Consider the following 16,954-nt stretch of genomic DNA (forward strand, 5'->3'; position numbering starts at 1 on the left):
GGAGCTCGCAGTCAGCTGAGATGAGGCCACTGCACTCCAGCCTGGGCGACAGAGCAAGACTCCGTCTCAAAAAAAAAGAGAAAGGAGAGAATAAATGACTCCTAGATTTCTGGTTGAAACATTTAAGTAGATTGTGGTGCCATTTCCGGAGCCAGGAAAGATCATAGGAAGTGCAGGTTAGTAAATATAGTCAAGAATCTCAATTCAAATAACGTAAATTTGAGACGCATGAGAGATCTCTAAGTGGAAACACCAATAAGCAGTTGGATAGACTAATATTAAGAGTCCTAACGAGAGGGAGACCTGGCATGGAGACACAGAAGATATAGAAACCGCCCAGCCCCTCTCCCTACTCTCCCATCCACAGTTCACTTTTAAAAGTGAGGGCACACTTCTGCATGGGAGACTGCATGGCTCTAATAGTCTCATATAACAGGGACAGCCAGAGGAGGAAGTCTGTATATCAAGGCATATGTTGCCTCACCCACAGGAGCTCCAGCTTGTGACCATGGCCAGACTTTGCCTTGCTTCATCAACTCCTGTTCAGCAGACCGAAGTAACTTTTCACCATCCCCAGGCTATGACGGCAAAAGGGCTTTGTATATACTATTATTATATAAATTGCATATACTATTATTATACAAATTGTATAATTTTTTTAAGTTGTATTTCTGGATTTTCAGTTGTTAAACAGAATTTATTTTCTATTTTGACCTTGAATCCTGAGATTTTTTTTTTTTTTTTTTGAGACAAGGTCTCACTCTGTCACCTAGGCCGAGTGCAATGGCGTGATCACAGCTCACTGCAGCCTCTACCTCATGGGCTCAATCGATCCTCCTGCCTCAGCTTCTTGAGTAGCTGTGACTACAGGTATATGCCACCATGCCTGGCTAATTTTCTATTTTTTGTAAAGACAGGGTCTCACTATGTTGCCTAGGTTGACCTTGAACTCCTGGGGTCAAATGATCCACCCACCTTGGCTTCCCAAAGTGCTGGGATTACAGGCATGAGCCAGCAGCCCCTGATCACATCCTGAGATTTTCTAAGTTCACCTATTTATTATGATCATTTACCTATAGAATCTTGTTTCCTATATATACAATCATATTGTCTGTGAATAATGGTTTTATTTCTTCCTATCATTTTTTCATTTTTAAAAACTGAGACATAATTTACATACTATAAAATTCACCCTTTTAAAGTGAACCCTTTAGTGGTTTTTATTTAGTGTATTCAGAAGGTTATGCAACTATCACTACTCTCTAATTCTAGAAAAATTTCATCATCCAAAAAAGAAACTCTGTACTCATTAGCATTGACTCCTTACAGTTCCTGGCAATCATTAATCAACCATTTCCTGAGGCATCAATTTTGCCAAAATTCATTTACTAAATAATCATTGTGTAGTTATTATATGCTATGCACTGTTTTAGGCATTAACGATTCAATATGAAACAAGACGAAGTTCTTCCTTTTGAGGAGAAAAATACAACTTAAAACAGTGTTTTGACAATAAAAGAAGCTCAGATATATAATGGATTAGGATGCAAAAATGCATACATTTTTACAATAAAATATGGAACTTCAAGGTAATTTCCTGTTGGACCACATACTGCAAGCTCTGCCCCAGCCCTGTGGTGATATGCTTTCATTCTCCTTCCCGGCTGCAGCCAACATGAGCACTTTATAGGAAAAGGCTGAGAAACACTGCTATAATGTTCATCTGTACAATGAAGGGATATACATACAATGATTACAGGTTGAATCAGTAAACCAAAGGCTTGATTTCTAGCTTAGGCATAAATATTGCCCAATTATTTATTAATTATAAATTGGTATACAATGGCTTCATCTATCCACTGAACAAATATTGAGTGGGTTTCTCATTAATACATGACGAAAGACATAAAAATATGTAAGATACATGGTCCTGATCTTAAAAGCTTTACTCAAATCACTAGATATATAAGAAAATATAATAATATATGAGAGTTTTGAATCACACATAACAGGCAAATTGCTTCTGGAAAATAGGAAAATTCTTCCATTATGCAATTTGTCCATTTTGTAAACAAAATGAAACACTTTATAAAAATGTTCAGCCTGGTGTGGTGGCTCACAGATTGCCTGAGCCCAGGAGTGTGAGCCTGCAATGAGCTGTGATTACACCTTTGTATTCCGGCCTGGGCAACAGAGAGAGACTATATCTCTAAAAATGAATAAATAATAATTAAATAATAAATAAAAATAAATAAAATACTCATGTCAGCCTGGAACTTACACTTGGATCACCTGTCTCTAGTATCTGAAAATATACCTAGATATCAAAAAAGGAGTTGAATTAATCTATTATCCAAAGTAAATTACAAGTAACTGTACTAACTTACTTTTCAGTGCCTCATTCATTTGTGCCTTGTGGTTAGCTGCATGATACCAGGTGATTTCAGCGCCATCTTCTGCTGTAATCTGGCTATTTCTCAGAAAATACTCCAGTATATTTTCACTCCAAGATCCTAAAATAACAGTATTTACATGTAAATTAATATTGTTTTTTATAGGATAAAATTTTTAAAATTAATTTTGTTGTATATATTTAAGATACACATATGCTGTTATGTGATATAGATAGATAGTAAAAATGTTACTATAATGAAGCAAATTAACATATCCATCATCTCACATATCTGTTTTCTCTGTGTGTGGCAAGAACAGCTAAAATCTCATTTAACATGAATCCCTTATATACAGTACAATCTGGAGTCCTCATGTTACACATTAGATCTTGACTTGTTCATCTTTTTTTTTTTTTTTTTTAACTTGAGAGCAGGTACTGTTTATTAACCAACCAACTTAGAAAAATAATCATGGTAGACACCTTAGTTCATTCTTCTAATAAGCCTGTTGATCTGGTCCTCCCTGCTGCCAGCATCTCTCCCTTCTACAAAATGGGTGGTCTCTCAGCTAGGTGCAGTGGCTCACACCTGTAATCCCAGAATTTTGGGAGGCTGAGGCAGGCAGATTACTTGAGGTGAGGAGTTCGAGACCAGCATGGCCAACATGGTGAAACCCCGTCTCTAACAAAAATACAAAAAAAAAATTAGCCAGGTGTGGTGGCACACGCCTGTAATCCCAGTTACTCCAGAGGCTGAGGCAGGAGAATCAATTGAACATGGGAGGCGGAGGTTGCAGTGAGCTGAGATCACGCCACTGCACTCCAGCCTAGATGACAGAGCAAGACTCTTGTCTCAAAAATAAAATAAAATAAAATAGAATAAAATAAAATAAAAAATGGATGGTCTTTTTCTCCATTCCACCTCATGGATAAGATAATTTGAAGGCCCACAGGAAGTTATTTGCTTCTCTGAAGTGTTTTCCAACAGTATAGATCTCATGAATCAGATCTTCCATGTAGATGATGCCGTATTTACCAAGAGATCGAGCAATCAAAGTGTTATCTGTTAAAACAATTCGCTTCTTATTGATTTTGCCATAACCACACTTGTAGATTACTGACTTCAGATTTGGGTATCCCCAAGCAATATATGGTTCTACAATCCTCAGCATGTTAACTGAAGCCTGTTGAGCTTCACAAAGGTTCCAATGAAGATTTGATGAAGGCGAAGAAGCTGCAACACCTTTTGGACCTTTGGGCTCACACCACTGACACCTCTGATCCTGAAGACAAATGCCAATTTGGGTTTTGCAGGTACACAGAAGTTGCCAGCTTTTCTTGCCATCCCTGCCATTCGAATTTCAGTTCTGTGTATCTGCCTATATTCCTTGAGACAGTGCTTTGCTTTTTCATAGATAAGCTTCCTCCTTGCCTTTTGAAGCATCTTTTGGTCAAACGTCTTTCTCAGGCACTTGATCTTCAGCTCTGCAAAATTCCTTTGCTTTTTCTTAAGGGTTTCTGGCACAGCAGGAACCTTCTTGTCTTCCACACCTTCCACGGTTCCAGCCAGAAAAAGAGGCAACTTGCTCATCTTACATATCTGTTCTGTATCCTCTAACCTACATCTCCCCATTTCCTCTGTGTCCCTCCTCCCCGTAGCCATTGTTTTGTCATCTATTTCTGTTATATTTGATTTTTTAATTCCAGATATAAGTGAGATCATGCACTATTTTTCTTTCCGTGTCTGGCTTATTTTACTTAGCATAATGTCCTCCAGGCTCATCTATGTTGTGGAAAATGGCAAGTTCTCATTCTTCTTTAGGACTGAATAATATTCCATTTTATCTGTGTACCACAGTTTATTTATTCACTCATCTATCAACAAACACTTGTTGTTTCCATACCCTGGCTACTGTAAATAATGCTGCAATGGACATGGGGGTGCAGATATCTTTACAAAGTGGTGATTTCATTTCCTTTGGGTATATGACCGGGAAAGGGATTGCTGAGTTATGGGGTGGAAAAAAAATTTAATAAAGCACAGATAAGATATTGAGGGATAATAACAAAGTAGTTAGACTGGGAAAAATATAAGATTTTAAAAATAGAGAGCAAGTATTATGATGTGGCAAGTATGTAATATAAACATGTTATATATTATAATTAGTAGACATATAGGATAGTCTGAACATTAGAAGCATAAGAATGTAGGAAGAAACTAAAACTCAAGTGGATATTTAAAAGCTGGAAATTACATATGATGTTCTCTACAATGCTGGTCCCAGAAATATAAGGAAAACTGAGGTAAAGTCAAAGCTATATTTAAAATTCTAAGTTTTACTCACTTGTTTTCTCTACCTGAAGCCCCATTCTACATTTATATTAGCAATTTAATATTTAAATTGCATATTTTACTGCATATCTACCTTCAGATTATTCTGAGCAACATCTATATGAGTGAGCAAGTAATCTCTTGAATTAGGATTCATAAGTTTATCTAGCATGTGCAATATACGTAATTCTCATATCCTTCAACTATTTTTTGGTATAACACATTTTCTCTTGATTAAGCATTAAAATTTGTGAGTTAACAAAGACTAAGATAAGTGGTAGCAAAAATATCTGAACCCAGATCCACTCCATACTATATCATAACATACAAGAAGAAAATGATGAACAAAGGGTGTCCATAATTTTACCTCCCTAATCCTTGTTCATGCTCCGAACGTTTATTAAGAGCCTAGCAAGTGGCTGCAAAGTCCCCAAGCATGAGAATCTTTCCTCTGTTAATTATTTGTTTGTTAACTCTGCCTAACAACAGTTAAAAATCTGAAACTGCTTCTTCCTTTTTTGTTTGTTTTTTTCCCATCTGCCATCTGTGGTGGAGCTGCCACCAAAACGCAGATTTCGTAAAATCCCTTCCGGGGAAGACCACCACCCTCAAGGTTGAACCCTCAGACACAATAGAAAAGGTAAAGGCCAAAATCTAGGAATTCCTCCTAATCAGCAAAGACAGATCCTTGCTGGCCAGCAACTGGAAGATGGACGTACTCTGTCTGACTACAACATTCAAAAGGAGTCTACCCTTTATCTTGGGTTGAGACTTTGTGGTGGTGCTAAGAAAAGGAAGAAGTCTTACACCACTCCCAAGAATAATAAACACAAGAGAAAGCAGGTGAAGCTGGCGGTCCTGAAATACTACAAGGTGGATGAGAATGGCAAAATTAGTCACCTTTGTCGAGAGTGCCATTCAGATGGTGCTGGAGTGTTTACGGCAAGCTACTTTGACAGACATTATTGTGGCAAATGTTGTCTGATTACTGCTTCAACAAACCAGAAGACAAGTAATTGCGTATGAGCTAATAAAAGACATGAGCTAACATCTTTTTTAAAACCCCCCCAAAAAGCCAAAAACCCAAAACCTAAAAATGGCTATCGGAAACTGCTGATAAGATATTGAGAAAAAGTAAAATTTGATCAGAGAATGGAGGGGCATATAAAGACAAATTCTAACTAACATACGAGGGACTTAGCAACCACTTCTAATACTGGGCTGCAGAATTAAAAAAAAAAAAAGACAGTTAGGTGGAGGATTCACTATCCCCAAAGCAGTCTCCCACTCAAAACACATGGCCCTATTTGGCACATATAATAGAGTCATAGACCTTTCATACTAAGATGGCAACACATGGCCAACATTCTTTAAAATATTAAGGTAGCCATTTTAGAAGGCACATTATCTATCGGCTATAACAAATGTCTGACAATAGGAAAATAATTAAATCAGTACATATGCATGATAGAATATATGACTAATGTGGCTGTTAAAAATGAAGGTTTTCCCAGCACTTTGGGAGGCCGAGATGGGCGGATCACGAGGTCAGGAGATTGAGACCATCCTGGCTAACACAGTGAAACCCCGTCTCTACTAAAAAAATACAAAAAACTAGCCGGGCGAGGTGGCGGACGCCTGTAGTCCCAGCTACTCGGGAGGCTGAGGCAGGAGAATGGCGTGAACTCGGGAGGCGGAGCTTGCAGTGAGCTGAGATCCAGCCACTGCACTCCAACCTGGGCGACAGACCGAGACTCTGTCTCAAAAAAAAAAAAAAAAAAAAAAAAAAAGAAGGTTTTGAGATACACCAAATGATTCAGAGATCTGATAAGCATGACGTTACCAGAAAAACCTAAATGTTGGTTAATGGTTCATATTGGATATTTCCAAAGCACTTTTCAACTACACATACTGCATTCAGAATTTTTATAAAGGCAACCTACAAAGTAATAATAAAATATCAGGACTCTAGAATTTAAAAACATTTAAAGTAAAAAGTTTTCCTTACCCTTTTACTAAGTGAAATTGTTAGTTTGTATTTAAGCCACAACTGTATATATCTTAAAACTTAAAAGAGGATCCAATTACCTATGATCTAGGGTCTTAGTATTATTATTTAAACAGGCTGGAACTCTGAAAACAGGACCAAGAGAAAGGCAAAAATAGTTGCAACTTTTTTAAGATTGAGTTTTTGAGCAGTTTATTTATTTATTTATCTATTTATTTTGAGACAGTCTTGCTCTGTCACTCAGGCTGGAGTGCAGGGGGATGATCTCAGCTCACTGCAATCTCCGCCTCCTGCGTTCAAGTGATTCTTGTGCTTCAGCCTTCCGAGCAGCTGAGATTACCGGCATGCATGCGCCATCACATTGGCTACTTTTTGTATTTTTAGTAGAAATGGTGTTTCACCATGTTGGCTAGGCTGGTCTCAAACTCCTGGCCTCAAGCAGTCAGCCACCCTCAGTCTCCCAAAGTGCTGAGATTACAGGTGTGAGCCACCATGCCTGGCCTTTTAAGCAGTTTTCATTTACAGAAAAAAATTAGGCTGGGCATGGTAGCTCATGCCTGTAATCCCAGCACTTTGGTCGGTCGAGGTGGGCAGATCATCTGAGGTCAGGAGTTCAAGACCAGCCTGGCCAATATGGTGAAACCCCTTCTCTACTAGAAATACACAAATTAGCAGGGTGTGGTGGCTCACGTCTGTAGTCCCAGCTACTCAGGAGGCTGAGGCAGGGTAACAGCTCAAATCCAGGAGGCAGAGGTTGCAGTGAGCCGAGATCATGCCACTGCACTCCAGCCTGGGTGACAAAGCAAGACTCCGTCTCAAAAAAAAAAAAAAAAAAAAAAAAAAAATTAGCAAAAAGAGCAAAGTTCCCATATCATCCCCACTCTTCCCTCAATTTCCCCAGTTCTTGTTTTTTTGGAAATTACAAAATTGCTTTTATTTAAATATCCCCAATTTTTAACATCTTGCATTAGTGTGGTATGTCTGTTAGACTAGATGAGCCAATACTGACATTTTGTTATTAACTAAAGTCCATAGTTTACATTAGAATTCACTCTTGGTGTCATACATTTTATAGGTTTTGACAGATGTCTAGGTGTATATCTGAGATAGCAGGTTCAGTTATGGGCCACTGGAATAAAGTGAGTATCACAATAAAGCAAGTCACACAATTTTTAGTTTCCCAGTATGTATAACAGTTATGTTTACACTGTTACACTGTAGCCTATTAGGTGTACAATAGCATTATGTCTAAAAACAATGTGCATACCTTGATTTTAAAACACTTTATTGCTAAAAAGTGGCAACAATCATCTGAGCCTTCTGCTAGCTGTAATCTTTTGACTGGTGGAGGGTCTTGCCTCAATGTTGATGGCTACTGACCAATCAGGGTGGTGGTTGCTGAAGGCTGTGGTGGCTGTGACAATTTCTTAAAATAAGACAATGAAGCTATTGATATCAGTGGATTCTTCCTTTCATGAAAGATCTCTCTGTAGCACACAGTCCTGTTTGATAGCATTTTACCCACAGGAGAACTTACAAAATGACAGTCAATTCTCTCAAACTCTGCTGCTGCTTTAACAACTAAGTGTATGTAATATTCTTTATCATCTGTGGTCATTTCAACAATGTTCACAGCATCTTCACCAGAAGTAGATTACATCTCAAGAAACTACTGTCTTTGCTCATACATAAGAAGGAACTCCTAGTTCATTAAAGTCTTATCATAAAATTGCAATAATATAGTCACATCTTCAGGCTCCTTTCTAATTCTAGTTCTCTTGCTATTTCTTTTTTTTTTTTTGAGACAGAGTCTTGCTCTTTCGCCCAGGCTGGAGTGTAGTGGCGCTATCTCGGTTCGCTGCAAGCTCCACCTCCTGGGTTCACGCCATTCTCCTGCCTCAGCCTCCCGAGTAGCTGGGACTACAGGCACCTGCCACCATGCCCGGCTAATTTTTTGTATTTTTAGTAGAGACTGGGTTTCACTGTGTTAGCCAGGATGGTCTCCATCTCCTGACCTCATGATCCACCTGCCTCGGCCTCCCAAAGTGCTGGGATTACAGGTGTGAGCCACTGTGCCCCACCTTCTCTTGCTATTTCTATCACATTTGCAGTTACATCCTCTACTGAAGTCTTGAATCCCTCAAAGTCACTCATGAGAGTTGGAATCAACTTCTTCCAAACTCCTGTTAAAGTTGATATCTTTACTTTCTCCCATTAATCACAAATCTTCTTGATGGAATCTAGGATGATGATTCTTTGCCCACATTCATCAGAGAAATCACTATCTATGGCAGCTACTGATTTACAAAACATTTCTCAAATAATAAGATGTGAAAGTCAAGATTACCCTTTGATCCACGGGCTGCAGAATAGACGCAAGCATGCAGGAAAACAACATCAATCTCTTTGCATATCTCCATCAGAGCTCTTGGGTGACCAGGTGCCTTGTTAATGAACAGTAACACCTTGAAAGAAATCTTTTTTTTCCTGAGCAGTGGGTCTCCACAGTGGGCTTAAAATATTCTGTAAATCATGCTATAAACAGATGTGCTGTCATCCAGGCTTTGTTGTTACATTTCTAGAGCACAGGCAGAGAAGTAGATGTAGCATAATTCTTAAGTACCCTGTGATTTTCAGTATAGTAAATGAGCACTGGCTTCCACTTAAAGTCATCAGCTGCATTAGCCCTAACAAGAAAGTCAGCCTGTCTTTTGAAGCTTTTAAGCCAAATATTGGCTTTTTCCCTCCAGCAATCAAAGTTCTAATGGCATCTTCTTACAACAGAAGGCTATTTTATTTACACTGAAAATCTATTGTTGGCCCTGCACAGTGGCTCATGCTTGTAGTCCCAGCACTTTGGGAGGCTGAGGTGGGAGGATCACTTGAGCCCAGGAGTTCAAGACCAGCTGGGGCAACATGACGAAATCCCATCTCTACAAAAAATACAAAAATTAGTAGGCTGTAGTGGTATGTGCCTATAGTTCCAGCTACTTGGGGGGCTGAGGTGGGAGGATCGATTGAGCTCAGGAGATCAAGGCTGCAATGAGCCATGATCGTGCCACTGTACTCCAGCCTGTGTTACAGAAGGAGACCCTGTCTTGAAAGAAAGAAAGAAAGAAAGAAAGAAAGAAAGAAAGAAAGAAAGAAAGAAAGAGATCTACTGTTAGTATAGCTACTTTCATCAATGATCTTAGCTAGATTTTCTGGATCACTTGCTGTAGCTTCCCTATCAGCACCTGCTGCTTCACCTCGAAATTTTTTGTTGTAGAAGCAGCTTTTTCCCTTAAACCTCATGAACCAACCTCTGCGAATCTCCAGCTCCCCTTCTGTAGCTTCTGTACTTCTCACAGTCTTCACAGAATTGAAGAGAGTTAGGGCCTTACTCTGGATTAGGCTTTGGCTTACGGGAATGTTGTGGCTGGTTTGACCTATCCAGACCGCTCAGACTTTCTCCATATCAGCAATAGGGCTGTTTTGCTTTCTTATAATTTGTGTTTTCCATGGAGTGGCACTTCTAATTTTCTTCAAGAGCTTTTCCTTTGCATTGACAACTTAGCTGTTTGTCACAAGAGGCCTCTCTCAGCTTTCAAAATGTTTTTCACGCTAAGCTTAATCATTTCTAGCTTTTGATTTTGTTTCTGTTTTTTTTCAGAGACAAGTCTCACTCTGTTGCCCAGGCTGGAGTGTAGTGGTGCAATCATAGCTCACTGTAATCTGAAATTCATGGGCTCAAGTGATCCTCCTGCCTCGGCATCCCAAGTAGCTAGGACTACAGGTGCGTACCACCATGGCCAGCTAATTTTTAAAATTTTTTGTAGAGACAAGGTCTTGGTACGTTGCCCAGGCTGGTCTTGAACTGCTGGCTTCATGTGATGACCTCAGCCTCCCAGAGTGCTGGGATTACAGCCACTGTGCCCAGCCCTCTAGCTTTCAATTTTAAGTGAGGAACAGGTGACTCTTCCTTTCATGTGAACACTTAGAGCCCATTCTATGGTTATTAACCAGCCTAATTTCAATACTGTTGTGTCTCAGGAAATAGTAAGACCCTAGGAGAGGGAGAGAGACAGGAATATGGCTGGCTGGTGAAGCAGTCTGAACACACACCATATTTATGTATTTAGTTTTTATCCTCGCCAAGCCGGTCAGCATGCACTGCCCAAGCCGGCAAGGCTCACATGCCACATTTACAGATTCAGTTTGACTTTGTGGTGCCCCAAAACAATTATTATTGTGGCATTTAAAGATCACTGATCACAGATCACCATAATAAATATAATAATTTTTAAAATATAATAATTTTTAAATTTGAAATATTGCAAGAATTCCCCAAATGTGACAGACACAAAGTGAACACATGCTATTGAAAAATACGGCACCAATAGACTTGCTCAATATAAGGTTGCCACAAACCTTCAATTTGTAAAAAAAAAAAAAAAAAAAAAAAAAAAAAAATTATCTTCAAAGTGTAATAAAGTGAAGTACAATAAAACAAGGGATGCTTGTACAATGGCATGTATTTACCACTACAATATCACATGGAATCACAGTGTTGCTGCTCCAAACCTCTGTGCTCCATTTATCCCAACCTCCTTTCCCGTGCAACCTGTGGCTGTTTTCCAGCTACCATAGCAGAGTTGATTAGTTGGAACAGAAATGTATGCCCTGCAAAGCCCAAAATTTAATATCTGGCTCTTTACAGAAAAAGTTTGCTGACCACCAAGATATGGAAACAAGCTAAGAGCCATCAGTGGGTAAATGGATAAAGAAAATGTGGCAGAGATACACAATGGAGTACTATTCAGCCTTTAAAAAGAAGAAAATTCTGTCATCTGTGACAAATGAAGAAACCTGGAGGACAGTATGCTAAATGAAATGAGCCAGGTATGGAAAGAAAAACACTGCATAGTCTTACATGCAGTCTTACATGTGGAATTTCAAAAAGTAGAGCTTACAGGAGTAGAAAGTAGAGTGGTGGTTACCAGAGGCTAGGGATGCAGCCGGGGCAATTGGATGGGAGGGGAATATGTCAAAGGGTACAAAGTTCTGGTTAGACAGGAGGAATAAGTTCCCAAGATCTATTGCACAGCATGGTGACTATAGTTAATAACTCTGGGCATGCTGGCTCACAACTGTAACTCCAGCACTTTGGGAGGTCGAGGCGGAAGGACTGCTTAAGCTCAGGAGTTCGAGACCAGCCTGGGCATGAAGCAAGACCTTGTCTCTACTACTAAATAAAATAATAATAACCCGGGCATGGTGGTGTGTGCCTGTAGTCCCTGCTACTCAGGAGGCTGAGGCAGGAGGATCACTTGAGCCCAGGGAGTCAAGGCTGTAGTGAGCCATGACTACACCACTGCACTCCAGCCTGGGTGACAGAGCAAGACCCTGTCTCAATAATAATAATAATAATAATAATAGTGTATTATATATTTTGAAATTCCTAAATGAGTAGACTTTAAATGCTCTCATTACAAAGAAATGATAAGTATATGAGGTGATGGATATATTAATTAGCCTGACTTAATCATTCTAACATGTATACATGTATCATAACATCACATTATACCTCACAAATATACAGTTATTATTTGTCAATTAAAAATAAAATTAAAAAAGAAAGTTTGCTATTTGCTGACCCCTGGATGAGACAATCATTAAGGTTCCTTCCAGTTTCCAAAAGCAACTACGAGAATTGACTTACCATTAAAGACAGTGTACCATATGTCCACACAAACACTTGTACACGCATGTTCACAGTAGCATTATTCACTATACCCAAAAGATGGAAACAACTCAAATGTCCATCAACTGAGTGGATAAACAAAATGTGGTGTTTCATGCAATTCCTTTTCTGGCCATAAAAAGGAAAGAAGTACTGAAACATGCTACAAGATGGATGAATCTTGAAAACACTATGACAAGCGGAAGCAGCCAGACATAAGAGGGTCTATGTTGGGTGATTCCACTTATATGAAACATCCAGAATAGGCAAATTCAAAGAGATAGAAAGTAGAAGAATAGTGGCTCTGGGTTTAAAGGATGGGGCATGGGGAAGTGTTTCTTTTTGTAAGGTGAAGATGTTTTAAAATTGTGGCAATTGTTGCACAAGTCTGTGAATAAGCTAAAATCAAACAAATAAGCTAAAATCACTGAATTATACTCTTTAAATGAGTAAATTGTATATTAATAGTATGCAAATTATACATCAGTAAGGATTTTTTTAAATTTGTTAATTTTTTTTTAAGGCTCTGGCTCTGTTGCCCAGGCTGGCATGTTCTTGGCTCACTGCAGCCTCTCTCAGGCTCAAGCGATTCTCCCACCTCAGTCTCTTCCTGAGTGGCTGGGTCCACAGGCATGTGCCACCACCATACCTGGCTAATTTATTTGTATTTTTTGTAGAGACAAGTCCTCCCTGTGTTGCCCAGGCTGATCCAAACTCCAGGGCTCAAGCCTTTCAAAGTGTTCAGATTACAGGCGTAAAACACCACGCCCGGCCAGGAGGGAACTTTTCACTATACATCCTATTGTGCCTTTTTAACTCTTTTATGTTAAGAATGTATTTTTTTTTTTAAGTAAGGGGGAAAAATGACATATAACAGAAGAATCTGGTTAAGAATTAGTTTTATCAACAACTCGGTAATGAGAAGAAAATTTGTTTTTTTGTTTTTGTTTTTGTTTTGAGACAGAGTCTCTCTCTGTCGCCCAGGCTGGAGTGCAGTGGCAGGATCTCGAATCACTGCAAGCTCCGCCTCCCGGGTTCACGCCATTCTCCTGCCTCAGCCTCCCGAGTAGCTGGGACTACAGGCGCCCGCCATCACGCCCGGCTAATTATTTTGTATTTTTAGTAGAGACGGGGTTTCACCGTGTTAGCCAGGATGGTCTTGATCTCCTGACCTCGTGATCCGCCCGCCTCGGCCTCCCAAAGTGCTGGGATTACAGGCGTGAGTCACCGTGCCCAGCCCGAAAATTTGTTTTTTAAAAAATGGTATTTGTCAGGAATTGGACGTTTTTCACTTATGCACACATTTTTTTCCCCAAGATTCCGTAAACCTTGCATCGATTCAGAAGAGAACCTGGATTTATACAGCCTGTGAGTGAGAATGGTGTAAGTCTTGAGTGTGGGCTTTGTCCCAGATTTGTTTGGATTCTTAGGAAAACCAGGCTTTAAAAGGATTTATACTGAGAAGTAAAGAACCCAAGAGTTAAAAATGGAAAACTCTGGTCTGAAGAAAATGTTCTATGGAGGTTTAGCACAGGTCTTAAAAAAGAGAAAAAAAAGTTCACATCCTTTGACCCAGTAATTTCAGTTACAAGAATCATGTCCAGGATAAAAACAAACCAAAAACATAACTGAGGAAGAACAATGCAAAAATGTTTATTACAGAATGAATTCTAACAAAACTAAACAGGAAACAACTGACTAATGTTCAACATTAGGAGACTGGTTAATTACAATATAACTGTATTGTATACAATATAATTGTGTAAAACAATTCAGTCATTCAAAATTATGTTTATAAAAACTTTGGTGACATGGAATACTATAAGAGGCAGGATTTTAAAAATTATGTTTACCATGACCTTAACTCTATTTTTAAGAGTCAGGGTTGTTAGAAAATAACAAAAAGTTAGTAGTGGTGCCTGTGGGTATCAGCATTTGGGGAATTTTTTTTTCCTACTTCTCTATACTAATATATTTTATAAATGTTCTATAATGGCATTTATCAGAACCTGGACATTTTTCGCTTACACACACGTGTTATTCCAAGATTCTGTAAACCGTGCATCGATTCAGAAGAGAATCCGTATTTATACAGCCCGCTAGTCAGAATGGTGAAAGCGTGTATTATTTTTACAATTAGGGAAAAAATCTAAACTGAAGAAAGAACGCGTCACTGAGGTTGTCTCATGCCACTACTTCAGTTTACAGAAAAGATACTGTAACGTTCAAGAGTGGAACTATTGTTCCGCAAGTTGAAGCACTTGACTCCAAGGGGAAACAAGCGAGCCGCACTCTGCCAGGTTTCCAGGCCGCGCGCTCAGCAGCCGGACTACGCCGGGCCCGGCCCACCGTCCGCATTCCCAAGCCTCCCCCAGTTTCCAAAGAGGAACCGACTGACCCAGACCGCCCCCATGCGGTCTGCGGAAATTAAGGAATTAGGGAAACGTCACATTCCTTTCCTTCCAACCAAGACCTCAAAAGACACTGACTCTGCCATTCTCCGACCTCCCCCTAACGCCTGTCCCTTAACGCCCACCCGGCAAACCAAGGTCATCGGCAGGCGATCGGGGGCGCGCCCCGAGTGCGGAGCGGGCTTCAAGCCCAGCCGCCCGGTACTGCGCGGCGCGCTCCTAGGTCCCTAGCAAGGAGGACCGCGGGAGCCCACAAAGGGAGGGTGCCGCCGGCGGAGCCTCTCAAAGCTCCCCACCTCCAGGCAGAGGCCGCGTGCTTGGCGCTTACCTGGGCCTCCAGCGGATGCTGCCATGGTGATGACGCCCGCCGTCCGCGCAGGCGCCCAGCGGCTGGCGCCCCTGCTAACCGGGCACTGGCGGCACGGAAATTCGACTCCACAAACCACAGGCCTCGGGCAGGGGAAGAGCAAGGCGGGCGCCAGCGAAGCGGAACCAAATGGAGCCGCGGCACGCAGGCGCAGAGGCTGGCGTTCGAGGTTCGCTTTCGGGCCGCTCCGCCGGGCAGGTGTTGGCCAAGCGCTCCTCCGAAAGGTTTCGGAAGCAGGTGGTAGCTCTGAAGATAACGCTGCGTTAGGGAATTCTGCGGCGGAGGATGGAACTCCGATTGAAAGCAGTTGCTGGAGTGGAGCACGAATTTCAAAAGTTGGATATATTTTCTTTTAAATGTTAGTAATATCCTAAAAGGGTGTGGAATCATTACTGATAAAAATCAGTGTTTCTGGCCGGGCACGGTGGCTTACGCCTGTACTCCCAGCACTTTGGGAGGCCGACGTGGGCGGATCACTTGAGGTCAGGAATTCGAGACCATCCTGGCCAACATGGTGAAAACCCGTCCTTACTGAAAATTTTAAAAATTATCCGGGCATGGTGGTGCGCGCCTGTAATCCCAGCTACTAGCGAGGCTGAGGCACAAGAATGGCTTGAACCAGAGAGGTGGAGGTGATCCGAGATCGCACCACTGCACTCCAGCCTGGGCGATAGAGGTAGACTCTGTCAAAAAAAAAAAAAAAAAAAAAAAAAAAAAAAAAAAAAAAAGTTTTTGTACAGTTATCGAGCAGATAACCTGAAGTTTTCTTCTCCCCTTCTGTCTCTCTACCAGTGTTCACTCAGAAAACGCTCCCAGCAACTGGGTTCTCCCATCCACTGTCTTTCTAGCCCTCCTTAACTCATTACTTTCTGATGCCAAACTAGTGATCAGAATTAGCAACAAAGCTCTGCCATTTTCGGCTTCTGTGACCAAAAAACTCAATCTGCCAGTGGTAGAGTTAGGATAACTATCATCACCTGACACATAATACAAAGGGGAGCGATTCTTGCCCAGCCTTTCAGATAAAATATTTTTCATCACTCCAAAGCAATCACTCTCCATTTGCCCCCTTCCTACCCCCAGGCAACAATTCATCTACTTTCTGTCTCATGAATTTGCCTATTCTGGAATTTGATGTAAATAGAATCACAGACTGTATTGTATGATCTTTGTATCTGGCTTCTTTCACTTGGCATGTTTTCAAAATTCATCCATGTTTTAGCATGTGTCAGTACTTTCTTCCTTCTTATGTTGGAATAAATTCCAGTTTGTATATACCACATTTTATGTGTGTCCATTCAACAGCTGATGGACATTCGGGTTGTTTCCACATTTTGTCTTTTATGAATAATGCTGCTATGAACATTTATTGACAAGTTTTGCGTGGACGTATATGAACACATTTCTGCGTACATATCTGTGTACATACCTAGGAGTGGAACTAACTTGTTCATATAGTAACTCTGTTTAACTGTGTGAGGAACTGCCAGTTTTGCAAAGCAGCTGTACCATCTTTCATTCCTACCAGCAGTGTATGAAGATTCCAGTTTCCCCCCGTCCTCACCAGTACTCCTTGTTATTATGTGTTGTTTTTAATTATAATCCTAGTAGATATGAAGTACTACCTCATTATCTTGATTTGCATTTCCCTACTAATAATGTTGAGCCTATTTTCAGGTGCTTATCGGTCATTTATATATTTCCTTTGGAGAAATGTCTTCT

At 40.5% G+C, this 16,954-nt stretch overlaps 1 protein-coding gene and 2 pseudogenes across 4 annotated transcripts in view; 1 reads left to right on the forward strand and 2 right to left on the reverse strand.

The window, feature by feature from the left end:
- The window catches only part of FAM151B (family with sequence similarity 151 member B), a 53,292-nt gene extending 37,478 nt beyond the window's left edge, over positions 1 to 15,814 (reverse strand). For 2 of the 3 annotated variants that reach the window (XM_050795715.1, XM_050795717.1), the window contains exons 1-3: positions 15,194 to 15,814; positions 9,080 to 9,310; positions 2,388 to 2,513 (exon numbers count right to left, since the gene is read on the reverse strand). In XM_050795715.1, coding sequence (XP_050651672.1) covers positions 2,388 to 2,513; positions 9,080 to 9,152 — 199 coding nt within the window. In that variant the 5' untranslated portion in view covers positions 9,153 to 9,310; positions 15,194 to 15,814. The remainder of the gene's footprint in view (positions 1 to 2,387; positions 2,514 to 9,079; positions 9,311 to 15,193) is intronic. The other variant, XM_050795716.1, reaches the window with a different exon arrangement.
- On the reverse strand, positions 2,620 to 6,196 carry LOC126957629 (60S ribosomal protein L7-like; annotated as a pseudogene). Its single transcript, XR_007726831.1, has 2 exons — positions 3,300 to 6,196; positions 2,620 to 2,956 (listed from the first exon to the last, which is right to left on the reverse strand). The product of XR_007726831.1 is annotated as a 60S ribosomal protein L7-like (transcript).
- On the forward strand, positions 4,159 to 5,740 carry LOC126957016 (ubiquitin-40S ribosomal protein S27a-like; annotated as a pseudogene).
- Positions 15,815 to 16,954: the final 1,140 nt, after the last annotated feature.

This window comes from Macaca thibetana, chromosome 6 (assembly GCF_024542745.1).
Source record: "Macaca thibetana thibetana isolate TM-01 chromosome 6, ASM2454274v1, whole genome shotgun sequence".
NCBI classification, from domain to species: domain Eukaryota; kingdom Metazoa; phylum Chordata; class Mammalia; order Primates; family Cercopithecidae; genus Macaca; species Macaca thibetana.